Source organism: Falco peregrinus, chromosome 8 (assembly GCF_023634155.1).
Source record: "Falco peregrinus isolate bFalPer1 chromosome 8, bFalPer1.pri, whole genome shotgun sequence".
In the NCBI taxonomy this organism is placed as follows: Eukaryota; Metazoa; Chordata; class Aves; order Falconiformes; family Falconidae; genus Falco; species Falco peregrinus.
In genome coordinates this window covers 20,852,059-20,868,922 of record NC_073728.1, presented here as the reverse complement: position 1 = coordinate 20,868,922, position 16,864 = coordinate 20,852,059, and the positions used below count along the sequence as shown (strand labels likewise).

At 35.8% G+C, this 16,864-nt stretch overlaps 1 protein-coding gene across 8 annotated transcripts in view; it reads right to left on the bottom strand.

Moving 5' to 3' along the window:
- The window catches only part of LOC101910411 (neurabin-1-like), a 43,139-nt gene that overhangs the window by 15,698 nt on the left and 10,577 nt on the right, over positions 1–16,864 (bottom strand). For all 8 annotated transcript variants that reach the window (XM_055812905.1, XM_055812906.1, XM_055812904.1 and 5 more), the window contains 11 exons: positions 12,564–12,696; positions 11,960–12,080; positions 11,364–11,468; positions 11,065–11,185; positions 10,440–10,583; positions 8,538–8,591; positions 6,508–6,737; positions 4,896–4,992; positions 4,625–4,814; positions 3,722–3,873; positions 2,584–2,911 (listed from right to left, as the gene is read on the bottom strand). In XM_055812905.1, the coding sequence (XP_055668880.1) occupies positions 2,584–2,911; positions 3,722–3,873; positions 4,625–4,814; positions 4,896–4,992; positions 6,508–6,737; positions 8,538–8,591; positions 10,440–10,583; positions 11,065–11,185; positions 11,364–11,468; positions 11,960–12,080; positions 12,564–12,696 (1,675 nt within the window). The remainder of the gene's footprint in view (positions 1–2,583; positions 2,912–3,721; positions 3,874–4,624; positions 4,815–4,895; positions 4,993–6,507; positions 6,738–8,537; positions 8,592–10,439; positions 10,584–11,064; positions 11,186–11,363; positions 11,469–11,959; positions 12,081–12,563; positions 12,697–16,864) is intronic.

Here is a 16,864-nt window from a genome sequence, read left to right as displayed (position 1 = left end):
ATAAGATACTAAACCCTCAGTAACAGTGTTAAAATTCACATTCACACATGCAGATACCAGCTGAAAATACTACAGTAATATCAGCTTAAGTTACTCTCTATGGCATCTTCCCATCATTCTGGCTGTGCTGTGCCATTGAGAAATGGCAACACATAAGCAACAGTTGCTTATGACTGCTCAAATATACTGCTTTTGATAACCAGGAATTCTATACTGTCTACAGAAAGCTAAAGCTTACCACAGTATTTTGCTTTAGGGAAATACAACCAAAGGATAGTTTAAGACAGCTTTAGAAAAAAGTACCTCTTTCTACCTTTCTTTTGCAAAGTGTCAACTTCAAAATACATTAACTAGATAACTAGTATAAGATGCATGAATGAAACTCAGTTTTAAAGCAACAGTTAAATACAGCATTTAATCGTTCTTTATTATGCTTGAAGAAAGATGCTCCTTTTGCGTTTTTTCTGGTTCAGTAGCTAGTCCAGGCTACCTACGTGGAACACAAGCTACGTACGCAAGCTGCTAGCTCCAGAGAGTGCACCTAACCAACATGATAGCCAGTACCTGGAGAGCAGACAGATCCTAACAAGCTGAGTTTCTTGGGAACAGTGTATCAACTGTGACTATTCTAAAGAAATAATTGCGACTCTGAAGCTCCTCCAAGACCGTTGTATTTTCAAAATAGGATTACAATGTGCTAGGATCCTACTTTTCACCGGAGGAAGTATGTTCAATGCAAACTGCTCAGTTAAGTGAAATTAAGTGACAGACTCAAGCATCACACTACCTCTTCCTAACGGATTGTGACAGATTACTGCAACTCCTGAATGTAATTCCTTTTAAATTCTCAGGCTACTAGATTTTTTTTTTAATAATTGAAATACTTTTCGTATTGCAAATCGGGTGTTTCACAGCTAAGCTGCCTATGAAAGAGACGCAGCCTGATTTTTGTGAGACAAAGCAGGTTTTAAGCTCTGCCTTCAAGACAACTCCTGACATGAACTTATGTACACAGATGCCTTCAAGGATGGTAAAACCCAGAAATCACATTTACTATGCAAAACTCAGGACAACTCCCCACCACCCACATCAGCTAATAATCCTTCCTGAAACATATAATGGTTATCTCTGTTATCTAATTAGTTAACCACTCTTTCTAAACACGTAACATCCAATAAATTATAACTACCAGCCAAACAGGTTATTTTTCCTGTCAGCTTAAGCATAAACCCAGAAGAATTAATATTGACATTTGTTTCCACCTTTCTCTCCAGAGGTAATATTTTAAGAAAAGAGGTAATTCCTAAAACACAGTACAATAGGTTAAATCACAGACTGATACGAGTGGATGGAAAGGTAATAGAAAGGATTATTTCAGTGGAATAACAGGTAGACATTTCGATACAGTTAGAAAGCAACAATCTAGCAGAAAGTAGCACTTAGTGTCATTCTGCATACAAAGCGCAAGCTTTCAATACTAATCCTCATTTTTGATGTACTGCATTAATTAGCTCTTTCAGTGATTGCCAGTTCTAAGAAAATGTTCGCAATGCTTCAACCACCACAAAAAAATTGTAGAAAAGAAAGCATTATCACTTGTATATTAGGTACTTGTTTTGATAAGATTTTTTAAAACAAACAAATAGAATCAGAACAGTATATAACGGCTTCTGTTTTCAGGGTATTGAAAGAAAGGTTTTGTCCAGGCTGTACAGAAAAGACAGCAAGTATAATCTGCCTTTATATATTGTGCTAGGTGACTAAAGGAATTACAAAGCATTTGAAATATTTTATATGATCCCTTTTCTGTTATTCGTAAGAAAAAAAGCCAAATATTTTAGCAAATAATGATTAGTAGTGACTAGGCTGATTATAAAACCTTTAACCTTTTCTTAGTGAGAAATACCCTAAGCCTAATAAATAATGCAGTAATTCCCATAACATTCAGAATCTGTATCTTGTTTGAACACCTGGATAAGTTCTGGCAGCTCAAAGCCAACAATGAATTATTCTGCGAATCAGGAAATCAGTGAAACTTACTCTCCGATACATTGCTACATATGAGGCTAGTGTTTTACAGAAATGTGTTAGGACCTTTGCTGATTATCCACAGTCAATGACTCAGCTCCCCTCTAGCTTGTGTCAAGGCAACCATTCAGACTGATTTACAGGTCTGAGCTTTTACCAAACTGACTTGGACCGATTCCTTCCCACAACTGCTTAATTGAAACAGCATTTATTCTGCAGGCACCTTTTAGATTCTTGGCACTATAAATTAATTTAGAAATGTTGAGATTTTGTAGAAATTTGAGAACTAGCTTGTTGCAAAGGAAGGAATTAAAAGATAGGTAAGTATTTCTAGAACATACTACTGTTGTACCAAAATCTTTCAGTAAGTAAAAATAGAATACAATGAACTTGCATACTTTTTTTAAGAGTTAACAAGTGGTTTTAGAACAGGAAACTAGTTTGTAGTCAATTAATTTTCCCTCTAAGTTTATTGTTCGATATTCATTTATATCTAAAATCTCTTAATACTTCAACCCTGAAGGATTAAAATAGTAATACACCCTTAAGTCTTACCCTTGGCCCCTTTCCCTTTTGTTTCTCTTTGCTTAACATTCTTGGGATACCCTTGAGGAGAATTTGGAGCCATCTCTTCGGGAGGAGGTGAACGAGTAGTGGTTGTGCTATTTTCGTTGTTTGGTTTGTGTACTGGAGAAGAGTGTGTGGAAGCAGAAGGACTTGACTCTAGAGGACTTTCTGTGTTTTCTGTTTGTTCAGGCTTTTCACTCTTTCGATCTATGTCATCCAGGCGTGGGAAAGTTAATTTTTCACTTGTTTCTAAGGCCTTGGTTAGGTACACAGTGGAAAGTTCTCTGTTGAGAACAGTATCTTCTGAATCCTCATCCTTCAACAAAGTCAAAAGTTATTTTATGATAAACATGACATAAAATAATTTACTATCTGATCTTTTACCAGGATATAAGAATATGCTATGCTACACACAAACTTCCTCAGTTTAGGAAGTTTTAACTTAACCACGTGTAGACACCACCTAAATCACATGAAGCTGATTTTACAGGCTTTCCTTTATCCACCCCTATACAGATCTTTCTGCACATCCCAAATCATCTTTCTCTAGCCAAGTCAGAAACCTTCTGGTACATCTTAGCCATTCCAATTCAATGCAATTCAGTATGACTGAAGCAGTTCAATCTTCTCCCTCTATGACAGGTTCTCCCACATACCAAACTACATACACCTCAATTCTTCAACTGTTTTCCAGAAATATGCTAGAACATTATACTGGTATACTTTTCGTGGACTTAAATGATTATTTATGGAATAATGAAGCATTTCAGAAGCGTTTAGTCTTTGAAGAAATATGGTAACTTGTTTCAGATTAAGGAATTCTAAGATAGGTAAGCACATTTTACAACATACCACTGTCACCATATCAAAATCTTTCAGCAAGTAGAATACAACAAGCTTGCACACTATTTTGCTAACTTCAGATAAACTGTGCCACAAAGAACATGTCAGAGGTCACATATGTGGTATGAACCCGAACACTTTTTTTTCACTTGATACAGCATAAAAATATGATGCTTTGGCACAGTCTGAACGAAGCATGGACAACAATTGCAATTGCAAACACAGATAAAACCGAACATACATTCAGGCTCCTGAATGTGTAATTATCTACCAATATCAGTACCTGTAGATTTGCAGTCTGTTGTCCAGCTCCAAGAGATTCTTTCAGCTTCAATCGAGAAGGTGGCTGGCGTTTTACTTTCAAAGCAAGCTGAGCTTTTGCTTTGTGGGCACTGGTGTCTAATCTGGGAGTATCCCCAACAAAAGCATCAAAATCTGCAACAAGTATGTACTTTTAAACAAAAAAAGCTTGATATGCAAGGTCTAGAAGAATATTCAGAAGTTAAATCAGAATTATTCTACCTGTTAATCATTACTATATGAAAAATACAGGTTTATATAATACAACAATATTTTAACATACTGTGACAGCAATTTCTAATTTCTACCCGATTTATTCAATTAAAAAAAAAAAATCCATCAGGATATAATTGTATTATGGCTTGAAAACTGAGTTTTATTCTCAAATAGGTAAGAATTTGTGCCCTATATTTGTTCCTATATTTGTTCTTTAAGATAGAAACTTTTTACGAAGTACATAAACATCTACCAAAACTTTTTAGAGTATGCTTCTTAACTGAAACACCATCTGATATTTTGTATCTGGGCATAAAATCACAAGACAAATAAAAAAAATCATAGCAAGCTCTGGTGTAAGTCTGACGTATCTCAGTGTTTTGGTCCCACTAACATTATCGTTTTCATTATTAAATAATCTGAGGAACAGTGAAGATGGATGTCTCTCCATTTACTACTTCTTCCCTACAGCACTTCAGAAATACACTATTACAATACTGAAAACATGCAGGGACCTGAACAACAAAATCCACACTGGCTCAGGTCAAACATTTACCCAGTCAGCAGGAAACAGCAAACACTTAACTACTTCTAACAGTGAAAAAGCCACTACACATAACTACTCCTAATTTTTGTTAAATGCAAATCAAAAATCCTACAACCTACTTACCAGAAATCAACATATCTGAAGAATTTAGTCTTTCTTCTGTTGATTCAGTTTCTTTCTCATTTTCTTCTCTTATCTTTGACTGTTCATTATATTGGCCTGGACTTTGATAACCATCTTCCAATAAACTGCCACCTCCAAACATATATGGCATTCTCTCATATACTTTTAATTTACTTTCAAGCTCTGAAATCTGCAAGAATTAAAATTCAGAATTGAGATACAACTCTCCAAGAATGCAGGAGTTTATTTCAAAAATATAACACTACTTTACTTTTTCCTGATGTATTTTCAGCTGTCCTGCATATTCCTGGTCTCTCTCTTCAAGCAGCCTCAAATGATTCTCCTCTTTTTTCATGAATTCTATTTCTCTGGTGAAATATATTTGTATATATGAAACAGTAATATATAGAAATGTAGAAAATCACATAGAACAGAAATATGCACAGTTACATTTACTAAAAAGCATTCTGTTAGTAAACATCAAAAAATATCAGTCTGTAAGGTATAATTGATTCATTAATCTTGTAACATCACAAAACAACCTATGTATTTTTTATGCTTCTATGGTCCTCAAAAAGAAATACATATGATACTATATTTTACTCTGAGCTGAAAAGCATGAGACATACACACAACACCAGTCATTACATCTTACTCTCTTCCACAAAGATACGTGCACGAACAGTATTCTCCTTCCAAAAGCTACGGTAAAACACTTTGTAGGAAAGTAAATTGCATTTCAAGTTTCTGCTTGGTTCATCCCACAGAAACTGCAACGGTTGGGTTTTACAAGAAACACTTACAAGGAGGAAACAAAAACAGAAGCTGCTTTTCCTGCAAGTCAGATACGGGACCAGAAATGTGTACATCTACACAAAACGCAAAATCTTCAGGGACAGTCAAAGGAGTAATGAGAACTTGCTAAACAGTGAGGAAATGGAAACTAGTGTTAGCAGTCATCTTCCATGCAGTGGACTTCCATGCAGATAAGCTTGGGAGGAGAGGGAAAACAAGACCTTTACAAAGCTCACCAAACAGCACAAAATTGCCTTGTGAATAGTAATATTTCTGGATGTGGACTACAAAGCAAAAAATCATGCTAACTGTCTAACAGTAAGTAGCATAAATACAAATAGGGGACAAGAAATGTATACACTTACAGTAACTATCAAAAGTAACCGTTGGGTTCGCGATATCAAGACACTTATACAAGTATTTAGCAATTAGCTCTTGTTTAGCCAAGAAGAAAGAAGGCAGGACAAACAGACACAATCGCATGACACCAGTGTGCAAGGCTTACACAAGTATATCTAATAAGCAGCATTACCCCTACCAAAAACCCAAACCTGTTAACAGATTGAAGATACTGGTTTTGTGCTGACATTTTGATGGGCTAGATACATATCCCAAACCCCAATTTTTCTCAGAATTCCTTTTACTCCCCCTAAAAGATATAACTCCTAACTCAGTGTATCTGGCTCATTATATATCCTTTGATGCCTACCCTATCTGGAACATTTAAGTCTGTTAAGTGGGTTTTTCACAAACAGCAACATTGCCAAACTGCAAGCAGACATTCTGAAAGTATAGATGCATTACAGTTTCTTAACTGAGTTATTTTTAAAATTTGTTATTGAAATATTAGATATTTTTCCTAAGCTTAGAAACAAAAGCAGCAGCAAAATTTTTGAAGAACCTTTCCAGAAGCTGGTCACTTACGGTATGGAAGAATTCAGCATGTATAGCCCACTGCTTCCCTAAGCTCTGACAAACGAAAAAAGGGTGTTAAGCAAATCCTAACCCTAGGTACTGTTGTCAGTTTTCCCCATAACGTACAAAACATACAAGCAAGAAATACAGACCTGGTACTTTGGGGTACTTACTTTTGTTGGTAATCTTTAAGCAATTTCTTGGCCTTGTTGTATTTCTTTTCAAGGGCATCACATTGTTCTTGAGTTTCTTTAAGACGCTCGTTTACCGTTTTGCATAAACTCTGTGCCTCTAACCAGTACATCTCTAACTTTTTAATTTTCTCTTTGCTTTCATCTAAGTTTTGCTGAAGTTGGGCTCGACTCAGTTTCCATTCATTTTTTTCTGCTTCAACGATTTTTAACTGAAAAGATTAATACTTAAGCAATTAAAAGATGAAATAAAACCCAGCTGTTTATACATGTTTAAGTAAAGAATAGCTCATAACAATTAAATACTTATCAGTAATATTAAAACAAGACACCAAACTTTTAAAGAAATCTTATCAACTCTTTGAACCCTTGCTAGTCCAAGCAGGTTTAGAACTCAAACCTAAGAGTCTTTTACTACTTCCTCATTTGTACTACTTCTTTTTAAAGAGATAAAATGAATAAGACCTTTATTGTTAGCTTATGTTGACTTGTTCAAGATCTTAATACCTCTGGAGGGACCTATTTTGTTTACCTTCAAAAGCAACCAGAGATACAGAATCTTAACCTGTATAAGACAAGCTCACTGTCCTACCACTATGCTACCAATAGCTTTTTGAATAAAGCTAATGAGTTGATCTTCCCCTGCTACTTTATAAGGCACTGGTCTTTCCAATAAATTATGACGTACCTATGGTTTGCTCTTCTGGGGCTAATGTATAAAAATGCCAAACATTCCCTCAACAGAAGAAAGGGATGGGGCCCCTTCAGTTTGACAGCAGCCACATTATAAAAGGGAATGTTAACATATGAAGTTCTCCAGGCCTTGGAGGAGCAAGAAGGCAGAATACCACTTAGTTTGTCCACGTCTCCTTCTTTGGGGACACCATTTACACTGAGGAAATCACTGCCTTTGAAGCCAGTTAACATCATCTGCTGATGGAACAGAGACGTTGAAAGGACCAAGAATTTCTTGAATTGTAAATGGGGCACCAAGATGGGACAGCAACATTTTGAACATCATTTTTTTTAGCAATCCAGTTGGGCCAAATTTCAAGAATACTGCAAGGAGGAGGGGCACTGTCAGAGACCAAAAGCAAAGCTATCATAAGATCATGTTGGCTGCCTTGCCTCTCTACACCTGAGGCTCTGAACATTTGCAGAGTGCAAGAATAAACCCCAACAGATACTGTTACTCAAGATTATTGCAGTCTGAAGCACTATCTCCTCACCACTTGCTACCTGCCTCCAGCAATCCGCTGCAACATGGCCTAGGGTACGCATTTCTCAGCAAGGCAACACAGAATGGCAATGGAATAGAAGAAGCTGCTCACCTACAACAAATATTTCCAGAAAAAGGCCATGCACAGATCTCCATCAGTGGAAAAAAGCAGCAAAAAGAACAAGAAATCCTTTCTCAGAGAAAATAGAAGTGTTGAACAATTAAAAAAAAAAAAACCAACAAAAAAAAACCAAGACAAAAAAACAAAACCCCCAACTGGAAATCATGCTCTCCCCAAAGCAGGTCAGAAATTTGAGGAGAGAAAGAGGGGAAACAAGGTAACAGAAATAACTTTCTGCTAACAGAAAGTCAACCACTAACCATTGTCTGTAAGGGCTAAATCTACATTCAAGTAAGACAAGTTCTATCTGCTGAAAATGTTCTCTTATTTGTTCAGGAGCTTGTTTCATACAATACTCCGCTATATTCACTTCTACTCTAAGCAGTAATATTGAAGCATTCATTTTATAATGGCACAGGGGGGATTTTGGGGTTGGGGCTTTATTTGTTCTGTGGTGGGGTTTTTTGTTTGTTTAATTTGAGCACAGCTCTTCAGTTCGGAGATGCCTGTCTAGCATAGCACAGAGTACATAGAGCCTGAGGCCTAAATCAGATTGATGCCTTCTGCATTCTGCCTATTCTTGGTAAAATTCATAGTTAGAAATAAAAAAAATAACGAAAAACCCCAAACAAACCCCACATCACCAAATTATAAGATTCTTTGAAAACTTACTTTCTCCTTCAGTTGATTCACTTCAGCTATTGTTACTGCATGCTTTAATTGCAGCTGCAACAAAAAATTGTATGAGCATACACAAAATGTCACTTGAAACAGTAGTTTGAATTATTTGTCCACGATTCCCTTCTTCCTCAAACCATTTTTACAGTAGCATAGTCAACTTATTTGTCAATTACAGAAGAACTGATCATGAGCTTTTTTTTTTAAAAAAAAGCTGAATTCAAATTAAACCCCCCAGAAGTTCCACAGTATTCTATTTGTTACAAAAATCAGTACACAACCACCTATAGTTAAAAATCCCCCATTGTTGTCTATGCATTCAGAAAAGTGAGTAGGTTAAAACAAATGTTTCAACATGTCACAAACATGAAAAGACAGCAATGCACTTACGATGACAACTGGTACACAGAATCAAGTAAAAATTTAACAGTGCTAAATATTTTTACTTATTGGAACTTACAAATAAATGTACTGGCTTTGTTTTAAAATTAAGCCTTGTAGTTTACACCATATATTTTCAGAGGATTATTAGAAATGCATAAAAGCTATATCCTAGTCAAATGCAAAGATAATCGTTAACATATATTAAGAAAACAGAACATGAGTGCAAAAGCACAATTTTTGACAACTATAGTTATTTCTTGTATCTCACTTTCCATCTGCAACCCTAGGGGGATTATTATTTTTTTTTTTTGGCAAGGCATAGTGCACCAAACACATTAAAACAAATGAATTCATTACTATCCTTTGTTTAGATTATGTTAGTAACAGTATAGTAATGATTCTAGCTGAGAATTTAATTGTATCCCAAGTAAACACAGCACTTACGAGATGCTGTAGCCTGCTGCTATGCTTCCTAACCTAGAGAAACCATAAATGTTCTCTAGTGATCAACAGCCTGAAATTTCAACTTTCTCAAGGACATCATCAGTGTTATCAAGAGAGCAAACTTAAGGAGGTCCACAGAATACTGATCCTTTACAAAAATAAGCTGATGTATGCACAAATGGCATCTGATGAAACAGTTTCTTTGCAGTGTATTTCTCTCCTCCAGAGTGAAACTAACAGGGACTTAAATCTACCAAAGCTGCCCAGACCCCTAAAGGCCAAAGACTGCACCACTTAAATCCCAGACTAAATTCCACAGACCTGTATAACGCAAACTATTACTTCATAAAAAACCTTGGGGAAAGGGAACCAGATTTTCCAATTATATTAATTTGGGATTCACAGTCTGGAACGGCCTATTGGGTTTACGAATTCATTACTTCCAAGAAGTACACCATAACAAACTCCAGAAGGGACCACCTGAAAAAAAACCTCCAAGCCAAAAACTTGCCTATCTACAGATCAAGTGCTTTTATATACACAGACATTTTCCAGAAGACCTCAGGGCAAGAAACAGAGTAGAAGATTAGATGTGTTTTTCTTGTCTTCCTGAAGAAGATCTAACCACAACACTCAAGACCATTCAGAATGGGCATACCTGTTCTCCCATGCTCCCCCTCCCAGCTAAAGCCATTCTACTATGCAACAAATAAATGCAAAGTCCAATGGGCCAAAGACAATGAAGAGAAGCATCACATCTATTTAACGCAATGTTCAGACATCACAAGGAGGGAGGTGGTGTTGGGTTCTAATGTCAAGGGCTTTTTTTTTAATTTAATTTAAATCAAAGGGCCAGATATTATAAATATGCACAGGGAGGCTGGGATCAGAAAATTAAAGACGACCTACAATTCAAGGGACATTTACCAGATATATTTATTGGCGATGCTGGGAAAACAAACCCAAAACCACAGTGAGGGGGACATGAAGGAGATTATATTTCAATCTTATAAGGTTCAGATGCTCCCTAGTGCACCACAAAAAATATTTAAGAAACTGCTGTCATACCTCTTTAAATTTAAGAAGAGATTGTGCTGAATCCATATCCAATGGTAAACCAATATCTTCATTTTCAGGAAGATCAAAAACTTCTACAGATTTTCCATGTAAATGCGACTCATATGTATCATCATCATCATCATAGTCATCATCCTGACAAGATGGGAAAATAATGACTTTCTGTAACACACATACTTTGCATTATGGTAGCAGTAATAACAAAAGCACATAATCAAGGAATCCAAACTGTTGCAAAACTTGTCCACCACTTACTACTCCTTTTTAGTTTCTCATACCTACACTAAGTTTCAAAGATGACTTGCAAACACTGTCATCAAAGTTACACAAAAGAGAGCCAAGTAAGCCATATACAAAACAATCATGCACAGCCGATACTTTAAAACGTCTTTTGGATTATTGATAAATTGGAAGTATAGTAGTAGTGATAATCATATGCCTTGATAAGAGTACAGTAGTGTATGAAGTTTTCATTTTCTCTTTTTAGCAAGCTGCCCTTTTTACCCTTTTTTTGCTTCCATTTGATTCAAAACACATTTATTCCATTTGCAGAAGTTATTACATGTAATGGTAATCACATTATTTTAAAAATATTTAAGTATGTATGACGTTTTACCTGCTCTGTATCATCATGACCATAGTGCTGCTCATACAGACATCTCTCTTGCTCTAAAGTCTCACTAATGAGGCGGGCTACTTCACTCTGAGTCCCTGGCTTCTCTCTCCCAATTAGAAACCTACAGAAGAAAAAGAAATTACCCTGCAGCAAAAAGCTCAAGATATTCTTAAGAAATTAAGTTTACCATCCTGTTGCCTTTAACAACATCTTTGTGAAACTTCCATATTATGGTTTTGTATTCTCCATTAATGAAAAAAGACAAAAATAAAGTATTATTTTGTAGAGGACATACATACCTCACTGTTCCTTTGGTGTTTTTTAATACAGTGGCTGCAAAGAACTGAGTAACTCCCACTAGACTTATGCCATCAACCTCAACAATCTGATCATTTACTTGAATTCTGCAAAACAAATAAATGCTTAACTGTCTGGTCAACAGACACTTTGGCTTGACAGATTTTTGACACAGGAAGTATCACTTAAAACTCACTACAATTTATAAAGAGAAATTCTGAGTCCCAAGAAATAATTGCTTAGAAACAATCTCTTGCTCTGTTACTACACAGATCACCAAATAAAATTTACACAGTATTTGCCTTAGTATTTTGCATACTATTTGCAGTGATTCGCGTCCTGGGGTGTCAACATGATTTTGTGGCACTTTTACACATGGGCACATTCTAAGCTTTTCTCATATATGCTGTATGCTTATTTTGAAAAAATGTCCTATATTAAATAAAATCCTGTTTCATGAAAAATTAACATAAAGCAGTAATGTAATATTTATTCACTGCATTCAGCTTTTGTACTTTTTATTTAGCATATTCAATGAAAACAATTTGGCTCAGTTAGAAATTTGTGAAAAGCAAATTCAATTCAATGAAAAACTCACCGTCCATCTCTCTGAGCAGCTCCACCATCTGTTATTGTTTTTACAAAAATACCTAGTTTTTCCAGTCCCTGATCAGCACCAACTCCCATTCCAATAATACTGATGCCCAGACCACTGTCACCTAAGGGATTCAAAAATCTAACATTAGCTGTATAACACAAGACGTAACACTTTAGTGAGCAGTTTCAAAGCATTCCAAGTCCTTCCACACAAAAGATGGGAAAATTCACTTTAAAAAAAAAAGATGACAACATGTTCTCTAGATACTACTTAAAGCCTTTTTGTTCTGTAGTTATGACTGCCCATTAGATTCAAAGCTTCATGCTATCTGGAGGAGTCAGTATGATGCATGCATTGCATATATTTTCGTGGAGACTGTCACTCAGTATTGCAGTCTTCCTAACTTCAATTAAGTATGACAATTTGCACTTGGTAGAGTCCTATCCAGTTAACGTTCACTGAATTCAACAGAACTAGCCACAAATGGAAGCCTGAACACACATTCAAAAATTTAAGACCTAAGTTCAGGGAAATCACAGTTTAAAATTGTTTTATCTTTTCTCTGCATAGTATCTCTTGCAAATGTTCAAGGTTTGATTTGCACCTTTTTCAATTTCCACAGGAAACACTTCCATTTTTTCCACCCTTTTCTCAAGTTCATACTCAGCTGAGGCTGCTACAGGGTCAACTTCTTCATTACGTCTATCATAGTCTTCATTTGAGTAAGTACTGAAGACCTAAGAAAGGTAACAGAAGACTTTTTTTAGTGCTTTCCCACCCCCTTCCAAACACGATATAATTGAAAGAAAATCAGTACGGAAATTGAAGTGGTATTTTTAGAGATCCTGTTTATGAACAACCATCAATTTAATAAATACTGCTGCTGTAAGACAGTTTCCAACTTGCACAGAAGTACTGTTGTAAAAGCTTCAAAACAATTCCTTCAAGATTTTTTGTGTTGTAAATGCACCAAATAGTTAAAAAAATCAGTCAAGGAAATCACTCATCATCTCTTTGATATAGTGACTTTTTTTTTTTTTTTTTTTTTAAGGACTACATTCCCCCAAATCCTTCCTCCTCTCTTCTTCCCTCCCCCCACACCATCTGCCAATCCCAGTGCTTCAAACAGATGTAGTTTTCTGATTTTGCAAGGGAATCAGACAGTTTCCCAGGAAAAGGAAATGCCTTGTTACATACATTACTATTTTTAGTAATCACTCCAGCTGATTTTCTGAATTGTTAAAAATAAAAGATAAACAAACAACATGAATTAAGACAAATCTAGAAAGAAAGAATGTGCTACATATAACAGTAATTTCCCTTATCATCATGTTCATTAATGGTACTTAAATTCATAAGTTAGAAAAAAAAAGAAAGAATAATATACACACACATCCCCATTTATCTGAAAAACAAGGTTTATCTGCTTTAGTTTTTGCAGGCACTGAGTGTTTTACTCAACATAGCTGTAAGAGAGAAAACAGTTATGGACCGCAGCTGCAGCAGCCGTCTCCCTTATCAAGAACACAAAGTTAACTTACACTGGCCTACTAAATTTTTGCAACTTTTGCATTTTCCCACTAAGACATCCTAGACAGGTAACTGCAATCATTTAAGTAAGACAGAACTGTAACCAGATGTAATAAAAAATTTCCCAGTGAATTTACATCCACTAGTATATGGTGTTAGCTCTGCATGGCAGTAGCCTCAGACACAGGAAAATGGTTATTGACACAGATTACCAAAAAGCAATTAATATAACTCAGTATTTCCCATGGGGAGCTTACTGCTTCACCTCCAGGCTATAGCTGAAGAACAGTTTCACAAACTCTTTGCCAAATCTTGCAAAACAACTACTCCAGAAACATGGCATAGCCATACAGCAGTCTAGTAAGTAAAGAAGATTAGATCCACTGAGCTGAAAGGGAAGGAAGAAACCCACTCTCAGAAGTCTTATATTTCTCCCAATAAAAGAACCTTTCTGAAAATTTTCTCTTCCTATGTCTTGCATAAAGGTAAATAAACTCCTTTGGACTATCATGCAGATACCAGTAGGCAACAAATGGACACAAAGACAACAAGGGCTGCACTTACAGTATCTGCCTTCCATAAACTTTACAGAAAAATATAGACAAAAAAAGCTAACCAAATGGTCTCAAGTACCCTTACTTTACCAATATCAGAAAAAAGGTGGCCAAGTTCTTCAAATTAATCTCCGTCCCCACCCTGCCAAAACAGTAAATAGGATATGAAGCCGAAGCATTTAATGAAGCACTATTCTCCCTTTGGAACAAGACCAGTCTAGTTCGGTTCCTTTCCATCCCAACAAAAAAATCAATCTCTCTAAAAATATAGTCAAGTTATAATAAGTATAATTTAATAGTAATAATAAAAAGGAAGTTCACGAACGGACAAATGATAACTTGTTAATGAGACTATTTGAGTTCTGGAGAACAAATAAAATACTGGCATGAAAAAAAAGAAGTTTGCTTATTTATAAGTGTGCATATGATCTAGTGTTAATAATACAACTAAAATGTTAAAGATCACTAACTATCTAACAGCTGAATGAACAAAATGTGGAAGATGGTAGCAGTTCATTTTGGAGACACCAACAACTGTATTTTCCTGATTCTTAACTCAGTGGTCTAACTCACCAAGCAGAAGATTATGCAAATAGTCACTATCTACTGAAGAATTACATCAGCAAAGGGATGACCAGTTCCTTATACAACCGTTTATAAAAGTGCTGGAAATTTTGGGGAAGCAAAGTTGCACCATCATACCATCGTTACATATACTTCAAATCTTAGGCTGCCAGCAATATAATACTTCTGGAATGTCTAAAAATTATTCAATAGTTTTCCAGCTTGGAAGTAATAGCATTGTACTTGAGAGTCTCGTGGAATTTGCCCATTTTGACACAAAACTGATCACAGGAACTGATCATCTGCTGGGAGTGGATCACAGAATTTAAAACTAGTGGTGGCTTAGATTCCAGTGATGTTTATAATTGTTATTCATAAAACAACAGCATAAACATATCTATGCAAATGAAGACTGCTAATATTTGTGCACACTAACTTTTTAAGAAAAACCTACCTGAAATCAATTCTGACTAATCCACTAAGGGAATAAATACATACTTTTCTCTTAAAGCGACAGATGGCAAGTGTGTGAGAACATTCAGGTAATATTCTAAAAACCATAACCTCACAATTAAGACAAGACAGATCCACTTTGAAATAGTAAGACCACTCCTCCGCCCACGCCACCCCCCCAAAAAAACCCTAATTTTGAGGAAAAACACATATTTACAAAGAAAAGAGGAAAAGCAAAACTGATATATAACCAGAAGCCAAACACTGCTATAACAAAAAGAAAAGCAAGAGCACACTAAAAAAAATACGGCCAAAGAGTCAAGGGCAAAAGACAGAAATTTTCATTGTGTACATGTACACAATGTGTACAGGAATCCTAACGTGCTATTCATTTTTTGAGACTGAAACAGTAAAATTGTTGCTACTAATACAGAAAACACAGAACTGCTCAGCAAGTTGTTCTTGCCAAGTAGCAAAAGTAACATTAAACACAGTTAAAATGTGGATAATAAATAATGTAAGTTACAAGTTACACAGTTTAGAAGATTGATGAGAAAGCTAAACAGTTCATCCCTGTGCTGTGTCTGCTGGGGTTTAGTCATTGAATCACACTAGGGACAAAAGAAATTCTAATCTTACTATTTCGAGGCCACTGCTAGCCAGAGGTCATAAAATTATTAGTGTGCAAGTGATATTTTTGAAAGATATGCTTTAGCAAACACAAATTAATTGTCTCAACATAGGAGAAACAAGATTAATTCTGCTGTGGAAACCATGTGAGTTTTACAAGCTTTTTACCACAGCTTGCTATGTATCTAGGTGGTTAATCTAGCATTAATAACTTCTGGACCTTGTCAAGCTATGAAAAACTAATTTATTTTTATGCTCAAGATCTCTTTTCTTCAGAATGAATAAAAATAACTTGAATCCAAAAAAAGTTATAAGAGAGTGCTGAATTTTTAAGGATTATTTTCATTAAACTGTTAATTTTCAAATATATTCTCAGTCCTTGGACAGCAAATGTATTTATTCGGAGACAGAAAAACACAGCACTCTCTGCACCATGAAAATTAATCACTTTTTGAATGCAAAAGTCAGTTTGCCTCCTTCTATGAAGATGCTAATATCAACATTATCAGAATCAGCACTCCAAAAAAACCAACAAAGCCTACTGTCTAAAAGATCCCACCGCTTAGTTCCTGTTACCATACAGAATTAAATATCTCCATTATATCATCTTAGTGCTATCACAGAAAACAGCATTATCACAGAAAACCAATGACCTTGCTTAATCCAAACTCTTAGCAGTACATAAAAAGGTCTACTTAAGAACTATGCTAGTTTTAGCAGAATGTTAATTTTGTTAGAGGGTAACAACTAATTTACCACGTGTTTACATAAAACTGCTACAGTCATAAGACACAAAGACCTCCACTCCCATACTCATTTCTAGTAGACAGATTTGTTTGTCTCTGATCGAGAGCAGAACATTACAGAAGTCATTAAACAGTAAGATTAAGGAATCAATAACTGCCCAGAAAGGCTCCCAACTAATTGGAACGGAAGCAATATCAACATCCCTTTAAAATTCTCATGTAATACCACAGTTTTGGCTGGAAAGCCTCACAACCCTTCGCACAGGCAGCTGAAGTAACACCTTGCAGCTTGAGAGAGGGACTGCAGTGTTACTGACACCCAGCAAGGACTATACCAGCTGGTTCACGTTTCTTCTGAAACAATTCTTACTTTGAACACGCCAAATATTCAGAACACAGGTTACAGCTCAGGGGAAATTATCTAGTAG